A 25603-nucleotide genomic window follows, 5' to 3' on the forward strand; every position below is an offset into this window, starting at 1 on the left:
ATGAACCTATGGATGCAAATGAAGAAGAACTCAACCACGAACAAGCTGATGTTAACCAACCTCCTCAAAACAACCCTCCGCCTATCACTCTTGATGCCATGTATGCTGCAATTCAACGACAAGACCACCTTCTTCGAGCTATGCAGACAAACCAAAATGAAACACTGAGGCTTATTCGAGAGATACAACAAGAGCACCGTGACTATGCTATTAGGAACGAAGGCCAATACACTGAAATTGCTACACAATTGCATGATCTTAACATTCGTGAGAGTGGCTCTCCTACTGATAGACGTCGCCGTGTTCGTACAAGAGGCACAAGCAGTTCTCGCAACCGCAACACTGAGGAGTAGTTCTCATGCATTGAGGACACTGCATCGTTTAAGTCTGGGGGAGTCGTATTACTTGCTTTAGTTTTATTTCCTTTTAGTTTATTTCCTTTCCTTTTAGTTTATTTCCCTTCCTTGTAATGTTTTTCTAATTCAATAAAGAATATTTATGGAATTTCAAGTCTTATCTTTATAATTCCGTAGTTATTTCAATTTCTTCCATTTTCTTGAGCCATAACAAAATTTTTTGCTCCCAAACGATAAGTGCAAAACCCCACACGTTCGAGAAATACGAAGCTACTCAAACAACAAATGCATAGAAATTGACTTAGATTCAAGTCAATACCCTTATTGTCCCAACACTCTAAAACCCCCAAGTATGCGTAACCGATTTGAATACCCTTTATACCGAAACCATCGACTTTAATTTTTGAAGTAACCCTTAGTAGTTTATTCCAACAGTCGGCACCGTCTTAGATACAAACTACGCAGAGAGTCGATGAATATAAGTGTATGATCATTTAACCTAACGGTCGCAAATCTCAAATACAAAAAAAATTTAAAAACTCATTGTTGATTGGTTCAGAAGTCATCTGGTACTGAACTTGGTAGGAGGGACTATTGTCCGATTCCCCGTGATCTACATATGAGCGCTAAGGAGTATACCACATAATTGTGCCAGAACTCCATAAGAAGGATCATAGTCACTAACCGACTACTCTGCTATGTGCGTGTCAAGATAATGGGCTTAATGTGATTGCGCGCGAATGAAAAGGGTAAAACATGATGACGAATCAAGGTCGAGCTATAATGGCATGATTCGGATTGGTATGCATACTGGGAGTTGTCTAGTGTCGCTACTATAAGTTTATTGCTAGGATCTGGATCATTATCTTCAAACAAGAACACTACGTAGCTGAGTATGACCGAACAACGTGGTGGAAGCATATTTCATTTTGCTGTCCTCCTACCTTTATCTTGTTATTTTGCTTGAGGACAAGCAAAGGTTCAAGTCTGGGGGAATTTGATAACACGATTTTATATCGTATATTTAGCCTGAAATCCATAGATATTTATAGCATTTTCCATTTATTATATTGATTTATTATGATATTACGCGAGTTTTTGCTTTGTTTCAGGTTTTACGCTCTTATTATGACTATTTGTGAAAAGGAGAAGAAATGGAGCTAAAACGACCACTATTTATGCCTAAAAGATGAAAAATGGGTGCTGAAGTAAAAAGGGAGTGCAAATAAGGCCCAAATATGCTAAAGAAGACCCAAAGGCCCAAAGGAGACGAACCAGCCCACTGAAGATCAAATGTGCGTGGCCCAAACCACACAAGAAGGTGGAGACGCACGTCTCCACGTCTCATTGGCCACGTCAGCAAAAGGGAGACGCACGTCTCTAGCCCCCTACATTCTCTCCACTTGAGACGCACGTCTCAAGTCTTCAACGAAGCTTCCCCAAGAATCGGAGACGCACGTCTCCAAGTCCAAGTCTGCTGGAGCTCCTCTTTTCACGCAATCCAACTGCAAAGCCTCGCCTATAAATAGAGGCAGATACTTCACTTCAACCTGTCCGATTTCCTGCTAACGAAGTGCTGCCGAAATTGTACCGTGCATTATATTTTCTGCCTTCCTTTAATTCAAACAATTATTTTCTCACAACGATTTCTACACCGGAAATTTTTGTGAACCTTTTATAAATCTAGCCTTACGTTAGATTTATCGCCTTTTATTTTCCTTGTTTTATTTTCCGTCCGTTTAAATTCCGAAGAACGATCCAGCCAACCTGTGGTGGAAGTTCAGTACTCGAAGATTCAGTTTCAATTTATTTAATTCAGGTTTAATATTTACTGCCTTTATTCATATATTTATTTGCATGATATATTATATGCCAATTAACATGCCTTTTATTATAAGCCAAATTAATTCATGCATGCTTAACTGTATTAATATGTCTGGCTAAATTACTAAGGTATCGGTATGTAAAGTAAGTTAACCGTAGGGATCCGAAATAAATTTGCCTAATTATGTTTTGTTAATTATCACCTGTTTTTGGTTTGTATGTCTAATTTAATGAGTAAGTCTTAAGAACAATAGAGCGAAAGTTTGAGATCTTAAGACGGTCAAAGGTTAAAATCAATAGAGCGAAAGTTTGAGATCTTTAACTGGATAGTAGACATAGGACATTAGTTTTAAGGATGGCGAAAGCGTATTAAAACTAATTAGAACTTATTTATTTTCAAAAATTGTTTTTACACCCGAGCGGGATGGCGAAAGCGTACGTTAGGGATATTAGCATGTTCCGAGTCAACAGAGCGAAAGTTTGAGATTAGGAGATTTAAATAGATAACAACTTCATAAAACAGGCATTTTATTAATTACGTTGTTTCCAAAAAGCTTTTCTAAAATCTAATGGGATGGCGAAAGCGTACATTAGGATTAGGATAGTAATCTAAATCAACAGAGCGAAAGTTTGAGACGAGGATTTTTAACCAATTGAATTAGTAAAGATTTTTAATCGAATTATGCAAAAGCCAATGGACCTTCGGATCACCTTAAGTTAAACGAAATACATGCTGATATCTGTCTTTTATTATATTCTTTATTTCTCACAATCACTTTCCCTTAGGAACAATCGAAATATTAGTAGCCCTAGCTTTACATAGTAACCTTAGATAACGGTAGATCGATTCATAGTCCCTGTGGATTCGATATCTTTTAAAACTACACGACACGACTGTGCACTTGCAGTCATCAGATTAATAGACACGTAAAGTCGCGATCACCTTGCTGGTACACACCCATTCTTTCGAAGTTCAACTATTGAAGGCCATTGACGATTCAGTTTGATCAGGTACGATCAGATACTATAATTAGAAATTTTAAGTGGAATAAAATCATATTTAAAATCTCAAAAAACAGATTGCACACATTCCAAAAAAAATATTTCTACAAATAATTTGTGCCCCAAGCATTTACCTTTTTTGTAAGTTTTTTTTTGTAATTTCTTGTAACAATTCTTGTAACTATAATAAATTAGAAAAATTCTCTCTTCCCTAAAGTGGATTAGTTTAATCAAACTGAATAAAGTTTATTTTATTTATGTTCTTATTTTTTATCTCCTCTTGTTTGTTGTAGATTTGCTATCACCTATCGCAGATTATCTTGTTTTCATGCCATGTTATTGTTTTTTTGCCATACATATTTATTTTTAAAAAATTTAATATAAAAATTAAATATAAGTAGAACTTAATATCTTTAAACATTTCAAAAAATTCATTTATGTCTGTTTGGGAGTTCGAAGGAGATGGAAGGAAAGGGCTTTGAAAAAAAAATTGAGTGAAAAAAATTAAAAAAATTAAATTAAGAGTGTTTTAGAAGATTTACTTTTATCCATAACACCTAAAACCCCTAATTTAACAGAAGTTAAAATTTATAAGGAAGAAGAATTTTAGAAAGATTACATAAATTTTTTTAGAGTGGTGCTATGTTGACACCCTCTCAACTGTACACCGTATGTACACCATAAATTTTAAAAAAGCTTTTTAAATGTGGCACAAAATTCAAAGCATGAAAAAATTAATAAAAAAACCAGATAGTATATATAACCGTATGTATATACGGTGTTAGTGTAAATTTGGGTGTATCTCTAGCATTTCTCTTTAGTTTATTCTACCAAAATATGCAATACCACTATATCTCTCTGATTGTATGTGACACGACATAACCATCACCTATATGGTTTTCTTTTTGAGAGATTCGTGTGGGTGGAACGTTTTTGAAAATGAAATTTTTAAAAAATATAAAAATATATTTGATATTTTTTGAGAGAATGATTTTATTTGAAAAAATAAAAGAGTATTAATTATTATTATATTTTTAATTTTTATAACATTATACAACAAAAAAATATATTAAAAAAATTTATGTTTTTTTTTTTAGTAAACAAGATATATTATATAAACCGGAGAACTAAGGGTTCTCCAACCTGTTTACAATAGGGAAGGCGAACGCCCTACAAGAAAAATTACAAAACAATTATAATTACGACAAGAACCGCAAAGGTTCTTTGACGAAATCGTAAAAAGAATAATTGTAATAAGTAATCTCTCCACAAAAAGACCACCTCCACACCAGAATTTTGATATTCCAAACCAAGTCATCAAAATTCCAATCCTCTTCCCTAAAACAAACCCCATTCCTACCCAACCAAATGGACCACGTCGTAGCCAACCATACCATATCTAACTTCTTTACATCTATCTTTTTTGATTTACAAAACAAGTGTCAATCCATAAAACTCGACAAGCTCTCCTCCTTCTCTATCCCCCCTTTACCTATCCACAATGCTATTTCCTTCCAAATATTCTTTACATAAGAACAAGCAAAAAAAGAATGATCCCGATTTTCCAAATGAAATCTACAAAAAGAGCACTTTAAATTATCAAAAGGAATCGAGACACCTCTTAGCACCAAAAGATCTTTTGTTGGAAGCCTATTAGCTAAAAGCCTCCACCCAAAAGCCTTAATCTTGAAAGGCACTTCCGACTTCCAAACCAACCCCTTCGCCTCATGAAATCTACAAATAGGACCATATAAAATACGCTTGCTCGCATAAACCTCATAGCACGAAACAACCGTAGGACCATATTTAAAAAATGAGAAATGCTAGAGATACACCCAAATTTACACTAACACCGTATATACATACGGTTATATATACTATCTGGTTTTTTTATTAATTTTTTCATGCTTTGAATTTTGTGCCACATTTAAAAAGCTTTTTTAAAATTTACGGTGTACATACGGTGTACAGTTGAGAGGGTGTCAACATAGCACCACTCTAAACTAAAATAATGATAACTACATTTTTTTTTTTTGTGATGTGTATTTTCATTGGTGCGACCTATATTATATATAATCTTCATCACATGATGCTTGAAAGTTGAATGTGAAGTTCAGGTTATTCATCTCCAAACTCGCATCAATACTGCATGAAATTTTCTGTTTTTTGCTGTCATAATACCCAGTTATTTAAAAAATGAAGCTCTTCTGGTATACATTGCTGAACCTAAAAATAACTTCTAGATTAAAGTAAACAAAATTTCAGTGCTGCATCCATACAAGGAAGCTATTTATGAACAACTGCAAAATGAAACATCTCATCCATTTATGAATTAGGCCTTACTTACACTTGTCCAAGTATGCACTCCACCCTTGAAGACGGTATTCACGAGCTGCTGCAGCCGGATTCGCTGCCTTGATAATGCCACGCCCGACGATAATAATGTCACTACCCTTATCATGGATCACCTAGACGATAAAAAAAACATTCGGTGAATTTCGAAGAAAAGTGGTACAAGAATGTGCAAAACAGCACATAGGAACAGAAATCCGAAGATATAGATGGCAACGTGCATAACAAACTTACAGAATATGGAGTATTATATTGCTGCCCTAGATCATCACCACCGATCGCCATTTGAACTCCAGGAGTTGCATGAATGAAACAAGGATTTAACGGTGCACCAGACCACGATGCTGGATTGACTGAGATGAAGCCAATAACAAAGTCGGAATGATCCTCAGCAATTTTCACTGCAGCAGATGTGTAATCTCCCTTGGCAAGGTTTCCAGCTGAACTCATTTCAGCAAGTAGCAACAAACCCTTTCCGCGAGGCAAACCCTACATATTGTCCATTTGACATTAGACATGAATTTTTTATATAATCACATTCAAGATAATGTTATGATCACGATTGTTCTATAGACCTTTAATTTCAGTCCATCGACAATTCCTGGACCAGAGATAATGTGAGCATTTACGATATCAGCCCATTCCAATATATGAAAGATTCCTCTGTAGATAACATAAAAAGAAAGATATTTATGCTTTATGTACAAACAGATGAAAGGAAAGTAGGAAACTGAAAAAGAATACAAAACTTTCCAGCAATGTATTACCCTTCATACTGCATGGTCACTGTGTTACCAATGTCGGCGAACTTACGATCCTCAAATATTAAGAAGTTGTGTTTTTCTGCAATCTTCAACAGAGATGTCATATGTTAGTAATAAACTACTCTAGAAATGTATACATCTCACAAAACTTGGTAAAATGTTGCCCATAAACGCATAACACTCTTATAGTTGGTTAAAATAGTTACGTGAGCATTCTACTTTCATAAATGCTAGCATATCAACTTCAGTGTACAGATGTTAATAATAAGAACATGCAAAATCTTGTTCTGCAATAATCTGGGGGGAAATAGTTTAATTTAGCTTTATACCGCACGAAGCTTTGAGCCAAAATCCGGAGTAAAATCTGGTAAAATATCTACATGCGTTTTCAGCAAGCATATCTCACGCCCAACCTAACAAGAAAGAAAAGGGAAATTAAGAACACTAAGTTTTTCATTGAAAATAAGAGATTAAACAAAATGACATCGCCGAAACGAAAATTTTCTCACCTTGTCAGCAATTTCAAGCAATTCAGCTGTAGTTCCAACGTCCGCAGCCAAACACAGATTACTTTCCTTCTCAGCCATAATCTCAAACAACCTCTTTCCCATTGGATTCTTGGACAACTTAGCTCTCTCCAAATACGACAGTGCCTTCTTGAACTTAGTTTTATTTTCCAAGGACGCAACTTTCTGATTTTCCTCTAAGAACCTTATAACAACTCTAACCATCTCCTCATCAAGCCTTCCTTTTTCCCTCAAAATTTTCACCATTTCAGTCAATTTAAGAATCGCATGCAACTTGATTCCATTCCTCTCCAAATTTTGTCTTCCACCTTGCTCTCTATCAATCAAAACAACAGCATCACGGACCTTCAACCCCGTGGAACGCAACGGCGCAGCAGTTTCCAAAACCGATGTGCCACTAGTAACTAAATCCTCAATTATCAAGCAACTTTGGCCATGCTGAAAATCACCTTCAATGGCTTTAGAAGTTCCGTAGTCTTTGATTTCCTTGCGGCGCATGACCATAGGGATGTTGTGAGTGACAGACACACATGTGGCAATAGGAAGAGCGGTATAAGGGACACCGCAGACAAGGTCGAATTTAGTGTCCGAGACAGAAGAAATCATAGTTTGAGAAATTTGTCGGAGGACAGAAGGATAAGATATAACAAGGCGGAGGTCTATGTAAATTGGCGAGGAGATCCCGGATTTGAGCTTGAAGTTTCCAAATTTGACTGCTGAGATTTCATGGAGTTTAAGAACTAAAGACTCCATTGATGTATACGCCTATTTCAATCAGTGTCGTTCAGTAAGTAACACCATCAATAAAAATAAGGCATACAATAGAAGCAGTGATGTAAAATAGCAAGCATAGTTGAACTTTAAAAAACCGCTATTGTTCTGCGATACACGATAAAGTACAAAATGTTGTCAAAGAGTAGCTACAACACTCTATACAACTATACAAGTACATGAGCTGACACAGAAGGTTTTAAAAAACAATCCGTTACCACGGAAACGGCCGCAAAAAATGGAAAAAATGGCATCGGAAGGTGCCGATACCGTTATTCACTGCTTTAATGCAGAGAAAACAAATCAAAGATAAAAAGCCTTACAACCGCGACAAAATGACGTTACGGCCGCCAAACGCCCTTACGACCGTTACGGACACAAAATTTCCAGAATCAGAATGTGGAAATACAAATCAAATAAATATTCCCTATTATTACTACAAAATTCTGAACTAAAATTTTGTTTTAAAGAGAAAATAGAGTCAAATAATATTGTGTAATGTTTGATTAATTCTCGAGGACCTCAATATGTAACACAACAAATGTACCAACCAAAATCACGAAATCCTTTATGTGACCATAAAAGGTTTTAAATAAAGGTCCGTTCATGCAAAAACGGCTGCGGCGAAACGGTATCGGAAGGTGTTGATACCGATACCATTATTCACTAGTATTTTATGTTCAAGTACAAATTGTGGTTAATTTACACCATGTAACAATCGCAATCAATCAGTGTCGCAAAACCTGTACTGACCGAAATTGCGAACTTTACGCGACTTTGACCTTTATTTAAACGGTAGTTGTTTAAAACTTTGCTTATACACTAATTAATTTTAATTACAAGTATAGACTTAATCATAATACTCCTATAATCTTTAACCTTACTGTAACAGTGCTTCTGCTTCTCATGCACCTGCACAATGAATCTAACTACCTGATTCTGTTATGCCTAAAAATTAGGTCGTAAGAGAAGTTGTTATGTTGTATATTAAGAACTAGTGATAAAAAGTGTAAGTGCAGAAAATGCACTTCATTCAAAATGGCACTATTATGCTGTAGCAATGCTATAACAGAGATGATGAATTTTGAATAAAATTTGTCACTATATTGTTGAATGAATTTGGGTATTTATTGCATGAACTAAAAAAAATTGAAATTGATGATGCAAGAAAGGGAGCAATTGAAGAGTTATTGAGAGAGATAGTGAAGGGTTTGAGTGTGAATTGTGAAGGTAAAAAAGAGAGTTTGAGTTTGCACCTTTTATGGTTTGGCGAGTGTTGTTGCTACAACGAGACGATTGACGATGCTATTTCAAGCTTCAGAATGCAAAAGTACACTCTGTTTCTTCATTCACTTTAACGCAATATTCGTTGATAGAATAGATTTCAAATACATTGGGATTGGTATACACCAAATACCTTACCATATATACTCTACATCGTATTAAGGTAAAGAGTGTATTTTTATTAAAATAATATTATTTTTTGAAAATATTAAACTTTTATAAAAAAATATTTATTTTAAAATTTATTTTATAACACAAATATATAGTTTCCCCATTAACCAATTTCATAATTGTATTAACGAGAAAAATATATTTCATTAACTAATTATTTTACTTATAATTCATTAACTACTTTCAGTATTTAATTAACTATGTTCTGACGCTAAATTATAAATGTATTAATCATTTTTTATATTCTATTCACCAACTTTATTTTACTATTTAATTTTTTTTTATGTTTGAGAACTCATTAACCAAGTAATGAACCACATTAACCAACTTTATACAAACTATTAACCAAAGTTTGAATAGTATACATATTAACATTATATTAACATTTTATGTCAGAATATATATTAACCAAATTTAAAATTGTATTAGCCAAATTTTAATATTTCATTAATCAAAATAATTTTAAAAAAATAAAAAATATATATTAAAATATTAATAAAAATACTGTTCACGTATTTGTGAATAGTATTTTAGATGTAGGTATAAATTTGTGGTATCAAAATATATTTTCTCTATATTTTTGGTTGTTTGTGTCATATTCTTTAAGAATTGGACCCTCTCTCATTTTTTTTTCCTCATGTTCTCTCTCATGCGCAATTCCGAACCATTTAATTAACTCAATTGGTAAAAACAACAAAGAAAAAAAATATCACTTAAACAACAAACAAATATATATATATATATATATATATATATATATATATATATATATATATATATATATATATATATATATATAACTTATTTTATGAGAATGAAGAACTTAGAGCATGAATATCGCTCACTTTTTGTCGTTGCTACACTGTTCCCTAAGACATGCTATCAGAATACAATGGATATTCAAAAGACAATAACGTTCCTTTATTTAAAACACATTCAAACAAAACTACGTTCTTTAGATTAAATGACTCATTATTTTATTTATTTTTTTTAAACTGCTACTATGAATTAAAGCCAACGGTAATAAAATTGAACAACTTCAACGGTAATAAATTGAAATCAATGTAACGGTTATTTTTTTTAAACAAATATGTTAATTATTAATATAAATATCTAACTCTCATTTAATTCAATTTCTCATTCATATCTAGTCTAAATTTAACCAATTTATTTTATCTCATTTTAGATTTTTGGCTACATATATTTCATTTAACAATGAATCCCAATCAACATAATACTTGGTCCAATTTTATGCAAAATGATGGAAGTCCTCCTAGTATCCCAAATCAACAAAACAATCCATATTTTGGAAATCTACCTCTTATTCCAAATCCACACCATAATCCAAATTTTCAAAACTCTCTTTTTATCCCAAATCCACAAAATAATCCATCCATTAGAAATTACTCCTATCATACACCACCTTATCCATATCAATATCAACAATTTTCATCTCAATCAACTAACCCCAATATGCCTCATGTTGTTAAAATAGGTAGTAGTGGTGTGCAATCAAATGATCAAGAACATGAAACACCACAACTTTGCACTCAAGATAGCTTGGAAAATACTACCCTTGGTGAAGATGTTGCATCTGCACCGGTTGTGAATGCGCCTAAACAAAGATTCCAACCGAAAGAAGATGAAATTCTCATTCAATCATGTCTCAACGTTTCAAAGGATTCAATTGTTGGAGTTGATAAAAAAGGAGATAGTTTCTGGAAGAGAATTGGTGAAGCATTTAACAAGCATCGTGACATGAATTACAAAGAGAGGAAACCGATGGCACTAAAAGGTAGATGGCACAAAATTAATCCATCTGTTCAAAAGTTTGTTGGATGCTACAAACAAGCATTTTCTACACAAAAAAGTGGGAGCTCCGAAAACAATAATGTAACATCCCGAAAATTCTTATTTAATTAATTTAATCAAGTTTTAAATTAATTATGGGAAATTAACATTTTGTTGAATTATGTGGGAAAAATAATAAAATGTTAAGTTATTGGGCCATACGGTAGAATTAGTAAAGAGGGGGTGTAGTTGTGTAAGAGCCCATTCTAATTTTATGCTTTTCATAAAATAAAGGAAAACAAGAGGAGAAAGAGTTAGAACGTGAAAAACAAGAAGTTGTGAGAAGAGGAGCTGAAGAACGTAAAGAGAGAACCAAAGAGGAAGAGGAACCAATTCAATAATTTGGCTAAGGTAAGGGGGGGACTTATCTGATTATCATCTATTATCGGGTTAGGGGTTGATAATACTGAATAGATGTGGAATTCGGGTCGATTGAGTCATATGATAGGTTTAGGGATTGAGTCAAATTGTATGATGTTTGATCTCTATGTTTGAATCTATGATGTTTGCGTTGTTATGGTCTCAATTGATGTGTAATTGGAGTATTATGAGATGTATTTTGTGTTGTTTGTGCATTCTATTTCCCCTAGGTTCGTACTGGTATGAGTTGGGTGGGTTTGGAATGTGTAGAATGCTGTTTTCTGCAGGTTGGGGTTTCTGAAATCGCCGGTTCGCGCCGCGTACATAGGGTTGGCGCCGCGAACAGGTGGGCAGAGTGCCAGGAAGTTGTGATACGCTCAGGTCGCGCCGCGTACCTGTGTTCGCGCCGCAAAGGCGTAACTTTTTCTTGCTTCGCGCCGCGTGTGGATGTTTGCGCCGCGAACAGCTTGGCAGGGAGCCAAGGAATTTTTGGAACGCTCAGTTCGCGCCGCGAACTGATGATGGCGCCGCGTGCTGTTGGTTTTTGAGATATTTTTGAAAGTTCAAAGATGCATAACTTTTTAACTGTTGGTCCGTTTGATGTGCCGTTTCGAGCTAAACGAACCTTATAGGATAATCTATATGATGATGATTGAATGGTTTTTAGAATGATGAAAATACATGTATGCTATTCTTATTGAATATGATGATTGGTGCAAATATGTGTATGTTTTGTATATGGTGATGGAATGGTGATTGAATGATGTTAATATATATGAACATACTTGAATGATGATGATGATGTTGATGATTGATGATGATGATGGTGGTATAAGTATGTTGTATATGTTGCATTCATTCATGTTCATTGATGATACTGTATCCATAAGGGTGTGTTGGATCAGTGAAGGGCATGATTCCCATTGTGTGGAATCTGTGCTGGCAGGGCCGTATCTTGAACGATGTTGGATCGGTCATGGGTTATTCCCATTTGATGATGATGGTACCACATGCATAGTGTCAGTTCATACATATGCATAATTTATATCATGATTGGATGCATTCCAGTGTTGTAAATGTTGATGATGTGTTGATTGTTGTTTGATTGTTGTGAATATCTGTTTATGAAACAATTGGGTGAATGATACAACTGTGATGTGTTATTGCTTTATAACCTTATAACATTTGTTAATTATGATGAGACTCACCCTTACATGTTGTCATTTTCAGATTGAGGATAGCGGCTGTTCGACTCGGTGAGGATTAGCTCATGAGTCAGTGTCTTAGTTAGCGTCTAGTTATGTTTTGATGTTTTGAAGGATAGGTTTAAAAGATGTTAAACTTAGTCCGTTTTTGATAAATTTCCGCTGTGTGAACATGAAACGTTTTAATTTATGATGATTACCTCAGTGAATGCATGACATGACCGACTGATGTTTATTTATTATGAATTGTGGCACCCTTATTTCATGTACTCTAAATAATTGTTTTAAAATTACCGCGGGGTTAGTAAGGGGTGTTACAATAAGTGGTATCAGAGCATAGTCGGTCGTTACGACCAGAGTCTTAGTGTCAGTTTTGTTTCCTGTGTATGCGACTTGTAAGAGTTAACTGTCGATACTTCTGTTCTGATTAAATTGGTTGTGATTTAAGCAGAACAATGGCTGGAAGAGGAGGAAGAAACGATGATGCTATCGCTGAGGCTCTGGGTATGACTGTTGGTGTGCTGGGAGGAAATGCCAATGGAGCTGCAATTGGTGCTGACAGGCAGCTGAACAGTTTTCAGAGGAACAATCCTCCATTGTTCAAGGGCACGCATGATCCTGAAGGTGCTCAGAAGTGGCTTAAGGAGATCGAGAGAATCTTCAGAGTCATCGATTGTGCTGAGGATCTGAAGGTGAGGTATGGTACTCACATGTTGTCTGAAGAAGCTGACGACTGGTGGGTGACTACCAGGACTGAACTGGAAGCTGATGGTGTGGCTATCTCTTGGGCTGTGTTCAAGAGAGAATTTTTGAGAAGGTACTTTCCTGAAGACGTAAGAGGTCGGAAGGAAATTGAATTTCTGGAACTAGTCCAAGGTAGCATGATAGTACCAGAGTATGCTTCGAAGTTCGTTGAGTTGGCGAAGTACTATGTTCACTACAACAACGATGAAGCTAGTGATTTCTCGAAGTGCGTCAAGTTCGAGAACGGTCTCCGTGATGAGATTAAGCAGAGTATCAGATATCAGAGAATCCGGAGATTTGTAGACCTAGTGGACTGTAATAGGATCTTCGAGGAAGATAATCTCAAGCTGAAGTCATCTCACTCTTGCGAGTTAGTTGACAGGAAAGGGAAGAAGCCTATGGATAAGGGTAAGCCATATGGTAGAGGTAATCCAAAGACTGGTGGTTGGAAGAAGCCTAGTGGGGGAGACTCCAGTGCTTTTGTCAGGTGCTATAACTGTGGTGAGGTCGGGCACCATAGGAACGAGTGCAAGCTGAATCAGAAGAAGTGCTTCAAGTGTGAAGAAGTGGGTCATGTTGCCGCTGACTGTAAGAAGAAAATTGTGACTTGTTACAATTGTGGTGAAGAGGGTCACATTAGCCCACAGTGTCCTAAACCGAAGAAGAACCAAGCTGGAGGGAAGGTCTTTGCTTTGTCTGGATCAGAAACCACTCCGGAGGATAGATTAATTAAAGGTACGTGTTTTATTCATGGCACACCTTTAGTTGCGATTATTGATACTGGAGCAACTCATTCTTTTATTTCTTTGGATTGTGCTAAGAGGTTGAATTTGGAAATATCTGAAATAAATGGAAGTATGATTATTGATACTCCAGCGTCGGGGTCAGTAACTACTTCGTCTGCATGCTTGAATTGTCCGGTTGATATTTTTGGTAGGGAATTCGGGATGGACTTAGTGTGCCTTCCGTTGAAACAACTCAATGTGATCCTGGGGATGAACTGGTTAGAATTTAACCGTGTTCACATCAACTGTTTTTCGAAGACAGTGATCTTTCCTGAAGAAGTTCATTCTGATGATCTGGAGATGACGGCTAGACAAGTGGATGAAGCTATCAAGGATGGTGCAACAATGTTTATGTTATTTGCATTGACAAATTCGAAGGAAAGAGTAGTAAGTAGCGAACTACCAATGGTGTGTGAATTCCCAGAAGTTTTTCCAGAAGATGTGAATGAATTACCACCGGAAAGAGAAGTGGAGTTTTCTATTGATTTAATTCCGGGAACTAGCCCAGTGTCAATGGCACCGTATCGTATGTCACCGTCTGAGTTGACTGAACTGAAGAAGCAGTTGGAAGAATTACTTGAGAAGAAGTTCATTCGTCCTAGCGTTTCTCCGTGGGGTGCACCTGTGTTGCTAGTGAAGAAGAAAGAGGGTTCAATGAGGTTGTGTGTGGATTACAGACAACTGAACAAGGTTACTATCAAGAATCGGTATCCCTTGCCGAGGATTGATGATTTGATGGATCAACTAGTTGGAGCATGTGTGTTTAGCAAAATTGATCTGAGGTTTGGGTATCACCAGATTCGTGTGAAAGACGATGATATTCAGAAGACTGCTTTCAAAACAAGGTATGGATATTATGAGTATTCGGTAATGTCGTTTGGAGTTACTAACGCACCTGGTGTGTTTATGGAGTATATGAATAGGATATTTCATCCTTATCTCGATAAGTTCGTAGTGGTGTTTATAGATGATATCCTAATATATTCTAAGAGTGAGGAAGAACATGCAGGACATCTCAGAATTGTGTTGGAGTTGTTAAAAGAGAAGCAACTTTTTGCCAAACTGTCGAAGTGTGAGTTTTGGTTAAAAGAGGTCAGTTTTCTTGGACATGTAATTTCTAAGAATGGTATTGCTGTCGATCCTACTAAGGTAGAGGTTGTACCTCAGTGGGAAGCGCCGAAGTCAGTGTCAGAGATTCGTAGTTTTCTTGGTCTTGCAGGTTATTACAGGAAGTTCATTGAAGGATTTTCAAAGTTAGCATTGCCGTTAACTAAATTAACCAGAAAGGGTCAGGCTTTTATTTGGGATGTAAAATGCGAGGAAGGATTCCAAGAGCTGAAGAAGAGGTTGACTAGTGCTCCTATTTTGATTTTTCCGAATCCGACAGAATCATTGGTGGTTTATTGTGATACTTCGTTGATGGGTTTAGGTGGTGTACTGATGCAGAACCAACAAGTGGTCGCGTACGCGTCGAGACAACTCAAAGTGCATGAAAGGAATTATCCGACTCATGATTTGGAGTTGGCAGCGGTGGTTTTTGTCCTGAAGTTGTGGCGACATTATTTGTATGGGTCGAGATTTGAGGTGTTCAGTGATCATAAGAGTCTGAAATATCTCTTTGACCAGAAAGAACTGAATATGAGGCAGAGAAGGTGGTTGGAATTCCTTAAAGACTATGATTTTAGTTTGAACTACCATCCGGGTAAGGCAAACGTAGTTGCTGATGCTTTAAGTAGGAAGACTTTGCATATGTCTAAGTTAATGGTGAAGGAATTGGATTTGATTGAACAATTCAGAGACTTGAGTTTGGTATGTGAAGGTACTCCTACTAGTGTTAAGTTGGGAATGTTGAAGCTGACCAGTGGTATTCTTGAAGAGATCAGAGAGGACCAGAAGGCTGGTGTCGAATTAGTCGACAAGTTGACTTTGATTAACCAAGGCAAGAGTGGTGAATTCAGAGTTGACGAGAATGGTATACTGAGGTTCGGAGACAGAGTTTGTGTTCCTGATGTTGCTGAACTCCGAAGAAATATTTTAGAAGAAGGACACCGTAGTGGATTAAGTATTCATCCTGGTGCTACCAAGATGTATCATGATTTGAAAAAGTTATTTTGGTGGCCTGGAATGAAGAAAGAAATTGCTGAGTTTGTGTATTCGTGTTTGACTTGTTAGAAGTCAAAGGTTGAACATCAGAAGCCATCTGGATTTATGCAACCGATGTTTATTCCTGAGTGGAAATGGGATAGCATATCAATGGATTTTGTTTCGGGTTTGCCGAGAACTGTTAAGAATTGTGAAGCTATCTGGGTCGTGGTGGACAAATTGACGAAGTCTGCACATTTCATACCGGTAAGAATGGATTATCCGATGGAAAAACTGGCTCAATTGTATATTAAGAAGATAGTTAGTCTACATGGTATTCCTTTGAGTATCGTGTCAGACAGAGATCCGAGATTTACGTCTAAGTTCTGGGAAGGTTTGCAGAAGGCTTTGGGTACTAAGCTGAGACTGAGTTCTGCTTATCATCTGCAGACAGATGGACAGACTGAGAGGACAATTCAGTCGTTAGAAGATTTGTTACGTGCTTGTGTGTTAGAAAAAGGAGGTGCTTGGGATAGTTATCTGCCTTTGATTGAATTTACCTACAACAACAGTTTTCATTCGAGTATAGGTATGGCTCCGTTTGAGGCATTGTATGGTAGGAGATGTAGAACTCCATTGTGTTGGTACGAAGCTGGTGAGAGTGCTGTGATTGGACCAGAAATTATACAACAGACTACGGAGAAGATTAAGATGATTCAAGAGAAGATGAAAGCTTCTCAGAGTCGTCAAAAGAGTTATTATGATAAAAGGAGGAAGACACTTGAGATTCAAGAAGGAGATCATGTGTTTATGAAGGTTACTCCTATGACGGGTATTGGTCGAGCTTTGAAGTCAAAGAAGTTGACTCCGCGTTTTATTGGACCATTCCAAATTTCAGAAAGAGTGGGAGAAGTGGCATATCGTATTGCGTTACCGCCAATGCTTGCCAACTTGCATGATGTATTTCATGTGTCTCAATTGAGGAAATACATTTCGGATCCGTCCCACGTGATCCAAGTGGATGATGTGCAGGTTAAAGACAACTTAACGGTTGAAACGTTACCTGTGAGGATTGAAGATAGAAGACTGAAACAATTGCGGGGCAAGGAAATAGCTTTAGTCAGAGTAGCTTGGGGAGGACCAGCTGATGGAAACGTCACCTGGGAATTGGAAAGCCAGATGAAAGATTCCTATCCGGAACTATTTGCTTGAGGTATGTTTTCGAGGACGAAAACTATTTAGTGGGGGAGAGTTGTAACATCCCGAAAATTCTTATTTAATTAATTTAATCAAGTTTTAAATTAATTATGGGAAATTAACATTTTGTTGAATTATGTGGGAAAAATAATAAAATGTTAAGTTATTGGGCCATACGGTAGAATTAGTAAAGAGGGGGTGTAGTTGTGTAAGAGCCCATTCTAATTTTATGCTTTTCATAAAATAAAGGAAAACAAGAGGAGAAAGAGTTAGAACGTGAAAAACAAGAAGTTGTGAGAAGAGGAGCTGAAGAACGTAAAGAGAGAACCAAAGAGGAAGAGGAACCAATTCAAGAATTTGGCTAAGGTAAGGGGGGACTTATCTGATTATCATCTATTATCGGGTTAGGGGTTGATAATACTGAATAGATGTGGAATTCGGGTCGATTGAGTCATATGATAGGTTTAGGGATGGAGTCAAATTGTATGATGTTTGATCTCTATGTTTGAATCTATGATGTCTGCGTTGTTATGGTCTCAATTGATGTGTAATTGGAGTATTATGAGATGTATTTTGTGTTGTTTGTGCATTCTATTTCCCCTAGGTTCGTACTGGTATGAGTTGGGTGAGTTTGGAATGTGTAGAATGTTGTTTTCTGCAGGTTGGGGTTTCTGAAATCGCCGGTTCGCGCCGCGTACATAGGGTTGGCGCCGCGAACAGGTGGGCAGAGTGCCAGGAAGTTGTGATACGCTCAGGTCGCGCCGCGTACCTGTGTTCGCGCCGCAAAGGCGTAACTTTTTCTCGCTTCACGCCGCGTGTGGATGTTTGCGCCGCGAACAGCTTGGCAGGGAGCCAAGGAATTTTTGGAACGCTCAGTTCGCGCCGTGAACTGATGATGGCGCCGCGTGCTGTTGGTTTTTGAGATATTATTGAAAGTTCAAAGATGCATAACTTTTTAACTGTTGGTCCGTTTGATGTGCCGTTTCGAGCTAAACGAACCTTATAGGATAATCTATATGATGATGATTGAATGGTTTTTAGAATGATGAAAATACATGTATGCTATTCTTATTGAATTTGATGATTGGTGCAAATATGTGTATGTTTTGTATATGGTGATGGAATGGTGATTGAATGATGTTAATATATATGAACATACTTGAATGATGATGATGATGTTGATGATTGATGATGATGATGATGGTATAAGTATGTTGTATATGTTGCATTCATTCATGTTCATTGATGATACTGTATCCATAAGGGTGTGTTGGATCAGTGAAGGGCATGATTCCCATTGTGTGGAATCTGTGCTGGCAGGGCCGTATCTTGAACGATGTTGGATCGGTCATGGGTTATTCCCATTTGATGATGATGGTACCACATGCATAGTGTCAGTTCATACATATGCATAATTTATAACATGATTGGATGCATTCCAGTGTTGTAAATGTTGATGATGTGTTGATTGTTGTTTGATTGTTGTGAATATCTGTTTATGAAACAATTGGGTGAATGATACAACTGTGATGTGTTATTGCTTTATAACCTTATAACATTTGTTAATTATGATGAGACTCACCCTTACATGTTGTCATTTTCAGATTGAGGATAGCGGCTGTTCGACTCGGTGAGGATTAGCTCATGAGTCAGTGTCTTAGTTAGCGTCAGGTGTCATGCTCTGATAGTTGTAACATTGGGGACGCGATTGTTTAGAGTTTATGATTATGACTCTAGTTATGTTTTGATGTTTTGAAGGATAAGTTTTAAAGATGTTAAACTTAGTCCGTTTTTGATAAATTTCCGCTGTGTGAACATGAAACGTTTTAATTTATGATGATTACCTCAGTGAATGCATGACATGACTGACTGATGTTTATTTATTATGAATTGTGGCACCCTTATTTCATGTACTCTAAATAATTGTTTTAAAATTGCCGCGGGGTTAGTAAGGGGTGTTACAAATAACATGCAGGCTGCGTATAGAATTTATTTTCAAGATGAAGGTGAAAAGTTTACATTTGAGTCTGCTTGGAGATTATTGAAAGATGAACCTAAATGGCTCGCAGGTTCATCAGAAGCTTCTGCAAAAAGAACAAAGAATTCAGCATCTGGAGCATATTCTTCGTCTTCTAACCCACCGACACCAATGAGCAGCGAATACAATCCATCATCACCTACTCTGTTACGTCGTCCAATCGGTCAAAAGACAGCCAAAAGGAAGGAGAAAGAAAAGATGGTGGAAATGTCTATTCCAAATGTTAAATATGATGAATTCAAAGATGAATTCAAAAAGAAAACTAATTTGATGTCAGTGTTTGCACAAGACTATGCACGTATTGAGAGTGAAAAACTCGAGATTGAAAGAAAAAAGGTTGAAGCAAAGATTAAGAAGGCCGAGATGAAAGAGGAAATATTGAAGATTGATGATCTACAAATTGTCTCAAAGGATACATCAAATATGAATTCAAGATAACTACAAGCTCATGATTTATTGTGCGACGTGATTCGGAAAAATATGGCCTTAATTAATTGTATTATGTATTTTGAATATTTTTAGTATGATTATGTATTTTGAAACTAGTTGTTATTATTATAATTGATATGGTTATGTATTTTGAAACTAGCCGTTATTCAAACTAGCCGTTATTCAAACTAGTCCTATAAATAATCATTAGTAACACAATAAGTTTCACAATCATTCTCAACCTCTTTAACTTTTTACAAATTGTTGTCATCCTATTCAATATTAAATTTCTTTTCTCATGGATCCTTCTAATCCTTCCCACATCGCAAAAATGTTCATGGATTATATGAATGATGGTATGGATGAAGAACTCGTGAGACTTTTTTTTGAAAGTCAAAATCAAGAAGAAGCCTCAAGCTCTAGAAGGCCAAGACGTCAAAGAAGGAATATAGAGAGGAATCGTGAAGAGGGACATGATCGATTGTTCAATGATTATTTTTCAGAAACTCCAGTATACACAAATGAATAATTTCGTCGAAGATACCGAATGCATAAACATGTGTTCCTTCGTATTGTGGAAGCTTTGGGTCAACATGATGAGTATTTCTGAATGAGGGTTGATGCAACTGGTAGATCAAGTCTTTCACCGCTACAAAAATGCACTGTTGTTATTCGTATGTTGGCATATGGAACGTCTACTGATAGTGTGGATGACTATTTAATAATCGGTGAAACTACAACACTAAAATGTGTTGATAAGTTTACAAGAGGCGTAATCATCGTATTTGGAGCACAATATTTACGAAGGCCATACGCTCAAGATATTGAACACTTACTTCAGATGGGGGAGGCGCGAGGCTTTCCAGGTATGTTAGGTAGCATTGATTGTATGCACTGGGAATGGAAAAATTGTCCTGTTGCATTGAAAGGGCAATATGTTCGAGGCGATCATGGAAAACCCACTGCTATGCTTGAAGCAGTAGCTTCACAAGACTTATGGATTTGGCATGCATTCTTTGGGGTAGCGGGTTCAAATAATGATATTAATGTGTTGAACCAATCCAATGTCTTCAACGATATTCTGCAAGGGAGAGCTCCTGAGGTTCATTATACAATCAATCATACTGAATACAACATGGGCTATTACTTCTCAGATGACATTTATCCTGAATGGGCCACATTTGTGAAAAGTATCCCAATGCCGCAAGGGGATAAGAGAAAATTGTTTGCCCAACATCAAGAATGAGCAAGAAAGGATATTAAACGTGCATTTGGGGTTCTCCAGTCGCGATTTGCAATCATACGTAACCCGGCTCGATCTTGGCACTTAGATGCACTCCAACGTATTATGGATATATGTATCATATTACACAACATGATTGTTGAAGATGAACGTTCCACATATGGTGGAAACTTTTATTTTTCTTATGATCATTTAGGCAACGACACGACAACATTGCCGAATGATTCTAATATTGATTTTCAAGAGTTCTTACGTAGAACATTTGATGTTTGTGATAAACAAATCCATCGACACCTTCAACAAGACTTGATAGAACACATATGGCAACGTTTTGGGAATGAGAATAACAACAATTAAAAATTGTCTTAAATTTATCTTTTTCTTATTTTTCGTGTTAGTGATGTATTTTTTAATTTATATATTTTTTTAATTTAATTTTAATTAATTATTTGTGCTATGTATTGTTTTATTTAATATATATTTATTTTAGTCTTATTATATTTTGATATATTTGAATGAATTTTTTAATTATATTTTATGTAATATATTGTATGGTTTAGTGGGACCCATTTTAAACTTTTTGATGAGTTAAATGGATATTTGAGAATTGTAGATGGGTTATTTAAATAATTGGAAAGTGTGAAATAATATAAAAAAATAAGTGGGTCCCATTTAAAGAATTCAAATGGGTATGATGGATGTGAGTGCTCTTATATATGAAAATGTGAGAATTAATTATTAATTATTTAATTGTAATCGAGTAGATCTATCTAGCTGAAGGATATAAAAACACTTAGAAAGGGGGGGTTTGAATAAGTGTGACTTTAAAAACTCTTAAGATAAAAACAATGAACACAATTATTTTTATCCTGGTTCGTTGTTAACGAAATTATTCCAGTCCACCCCCTTAGAGTGATTTACCTCAACTGAGGATTTAATCCACTAATCAATCTGATTCCAATGGTTTTCCACTTAGATAACCTCTAAGTCTTCTAGAGTATTCTGATCACAACTTGATCACTTTAGGAAATCACCACTTAGATAACCTCTAAGTCTTCTAGAGTCTACTGATCTAACTGATCACTCTAAGAACCTTTTACAATCAATGTAAAATAAAGTTTACAAGAGTTTGAATTGCTTCTTATCAAGCTATAATCACAACAGTGATATTTCTCTTAAGTTCTAAGCTTAACACTCACTAAATATTACAAGAGTTTGTGAGGTTGAAGATGAAGTTCGTAAGCTTTGAATTTAACAGCGTTTCAGTATTTTTGCAAGAGTTGGTTTTTTGCTTCTAATCAGAACTTCCATATTTATAAGCGTTTAAGAAGATGACCGTTGGGTTGCATTTAATGCATTGCGTGAATGGTACAACGCTGCATTTAATGTTTCACACTTTTGTCAACTACCTCGAGCCATTTGTAGCTTCTAACGTTCCTTTTGTCAGTCAGAAATTAGACTTAATAGTCTGTCATCTTGTACTTGCTTCTGATCTCAAATTTGTGAATACAATGTTTGAATATCATAGTCAATCAGCTTGGTGCAGAGCATCTTCTTGTCTTCTGACTTTGAAGAGCTTAAGCGTGATACCGTTTAGAACATCAGTGCTTCTGCTTCTGACTTCATATTCTTCTGATGCTTCATAGTTCATGTTCTGATTTTGCTTGACCATCTTCTGATGTCTTGCCAGAGCATGTTCTGATGTAGCCATCCAGAACCTTCTGAGTCAGTGCTTCTGAGCGCTGAATTGTGCATACTCTTTATATATTTCCTGAAATGGAAAATGTACAGGATTAGAGTACCACACTGTCTTATACAAAATTCATATATATTGTTATCATCAAAACAAGAATATTGATCAGAATAAATCTTGTTCTAACACTAGCTAATAAAGCAGAGAGAAAAAACCAAAGGTTTTTAAGTGGTAAGTCACATGCCACACTAAAACATATGTTTCAGTCTCAACCTTTCATTTAAATCTAATGGTTGATAATTAATTCTCATATAAGTTTTTCATTATCATAAGATATGCTCCTCTATAACCAAACAATTGAGCTATAATAATTGGTCAGTACTATGTTCTCTTAGCACAAACTCTAAATTACTAGGACCCCATTTCCATAGAAACAAGAGTGCATAAAGTAAATATATATATATATATATATATATATATATATATATATATATATATATATATATATATATATATATATATATATATATATATATATATATATATATATATATATGGGGACGACTCAAGTGAGAACACTTGGTTATTATAAGAAATGAGAACAATGAATCACGACCATCAAAATTTGATTTTGTTGATTTTAATGGTCTTGATTGGTTTCTCTTTCTAGAATCCTTAATATTTATTTTAAGTCAACATAGAAAGAGAAACCAATCCAGTTCATTAAAATCAACAAAATCAAAATTTAATGGTCGTGATTCATTGTTCTCATTTCTCATAATAACCAAGTGTTCTCACTTGAGTCGTCCCCCTATATATATATATATATATATATATATATATATATATATATATATATATATATATATATATATATATATATATATATATATATATATATATATATATATGATTCAATAGCTTGAACACATCAATGATCGGTCCGAATTTTAAAATATTGATCGAGATAGTTCATATGAGAGGTTGGAGCAACTTGTGGTTAGAGATAGATTCCAAGCTTGTGTCCTTAGCCTTCAAGAACTCTTCATCCATCCCTTGGAGACTCGCACAAATGGTTCGACTGCCTATCCATTCTGAATGGCATGAACTTTATTGTATCTCATATTGTTAGAGAAGACAACCATTATTATGCCGATATATTAACTAATTTAAGTCTCTATATGGTTAATAATGTTTGGTTTGATTCTTATCCTAACACCATTCTTAATAATTATTACTCTAGGATATAATTGACTTACTGTTATGAATATTTATGTTAGTGGATGTCCATCCATCTCCTAGTTCTTCATCTTCCTATTCCATACTTAATATGTGTTTAATATGTATGATTTTCTATCTCCCTTGAGTCTTATAAATAGAGACCCATATTACAATGTAAAGCAAACATGAAAGAAGATGATAATACAATATTACTTTTTCTCTCATTCATCTCTCCTTCATCTCTATATTGTTTTGGTTAATTTCATAACACGTTATCAGCACGATACTCTACAACGCGAGTCATGATATAGCCAGGTTCTCCATTATTTTCTAATCTTAATATATTTGAACCAATATAATATAATTCATGATTTTGTTACTATTTTTTTTCTTCATATAAATATGTTTATTCTTTATATATTTTATAGATTTCTTTGATAATTCTTGTTAAATTCCAGAAGAATTTAACATTAAAGCATTTCTATATGTTTGTCCGAAATTGAATTTTAACACATAAAAGTGTTAATTTAATATTCAAGCATCCCTGAAGGATTGCACAAAGAATAATTTTTATTGACTGCTGTTTATGGAAATAATTTGTGATGTGATATTTGTAGAACTAAAGATTATTATTATTAAACTATCTCCAAATTATTATTCAAAGATTGAGTTTAATCGAGTATTGTGTTTATCAATAATTGATGAATTTCAGAAGAATTCAAAGTTCGATAATCTTTAAAAGGTCGCATCTATAATATTATTGAATCCCAGAAGGATTTCATTTTTTATTTTGTATCGATCTAAAAATTCATAATTTGTAATATGCTCATTAAAAGATTGTCATTCTAGAAAAATGACACAAATAATTTTAACGCGTCCCAGAAGGATGGTTATATATATATTTTTAGATTGGTATTTATAACAAATTATTTATATAGTTCCTGAAGAACTTATCAAGCATCCCTGAAGGATAGAAAAATAAATTATTTTTATAACAATTTAAACAGAAAATGTATAATAGAAAAGCTACCGTCTTTTTCCCGGGCTTGTACTACACTTATATTAGTACAATTTAAGCATATGTCATTGTAAACTAGTAGTTTACAAATTAGACTTAAATGTGTCGTTGGTAATACCGATTGAGTCATCTCGGATATAATATGATGCGAATAATTTTTATTGAAGAACCAGAAGTTTCTTCAATCCAATTAATTTTTGTGTGTTTCTAAAGGAAAATAAAAATGTGAGAAATTGCGTTTTTATGACATTAATTGTTGCATCGACTAAACTATCATGCATATGTCTCTACTCACAACCAGAAGTTTGTGAAATTATTTTCTCAACTAATTAGACTAAGATCTTGTTTTCTGGATTTTTTTTTTTTAGAAATTCCTGTATAAGTATCACATATATTATTAAAATTGATATTAAATATCATATAATATATGTTCATAAAAAGAAAATGGACCCGAAGATCCATTCTTTAGACGTCTAAAGTTAATTATATTGTTGATACTTATGAGATCATCAATTCTAAATTATATATTTGAACCACCCAAAGTATGATATTAAGATATTTATTCGCATTAAGCCAACAAGATACTATATCTTAGTCCTCCCTAATTTATTCTAATACTTCTCATATTTGTGAACATTTGGATGTGTTGTGTATATTACAATTGCTCCAATATAATACATTAAGAT

The 25603-nt window shown here is 35.0% G+C and overlaps 2 protein-coding genes and 1 pseudogene across 2 annotated transcripts; 2 read left to right on the plus strand and 1 right to left on the minus strand.

The window, feature by feature from the left end:
* Positions 1-5069: 5069 nt before the first annotated feature.
* Positions 5070-8984, minus strand: LOC131618460 (uridine 5'-monophosphate synthase-like). Its single transcript, XM_058889679.1, has 7 exons — positions 8853-8984; positions 6808-7590; positions 6628-6711; positions 6302-6384; positions 6110-6197; positions 5769-6023; positions 5070-5650 (listed from the first exon to the last, which is right to left on the minus strand). The coding sequence occupies exons 2-7, from the start codon at positions 7576-7578 to the stop codon at positions 5522-5524; spliced, it is 1410 nt and encodes a 469-aa protein (XP_058745662.1). The 5' UTR covers positions 7579-7590; positions 8853-8984; the 3' UTR covers positions 5070-5521.
* A 1540-nt stretch (positions 8985-10524) lies between these two features.
* Positions 10525-19751, plus strand: LOC131620112 (glutathione S-transferase T3-like). Its single transcript, XM_058891132.1, has 2 exons — positions 10525-10944; positions 19251-19751. Exons 1-2 carry the CDS (start codon positions 10525-10527, stop codon positions 19749-19751), a joined length of 921 nt encoding a protein of 306 aa, XP_058747115.1.
* Positions 19752-20040: 289 nt separating this feature from the next.
* LOC131620761 (uncharacterized) lies at positions 20041-21342 on the plus strand (annotated as a pseudogene).
* The last annotated feature ends 4261 nt before the right edge of the window (positions 21343-25603 follow it).

This window comes from Vicia villosa, linkage group LG7, assembly GCF_029867415.1.
Source record: "Vicia villosa cultivar HV-30 ecotype Madison, WI linkage group LG7, Vvil1.0, whole genome shotgun sequence".
In the NCBI taxonomy this organism is placed as follows: domain Eukaryota; kingdom Viridiplantae; phylum Streptophyta; class Magnoliopsida; order Fabales; family Fabaceae; genus Vicia; species Vicia villosa.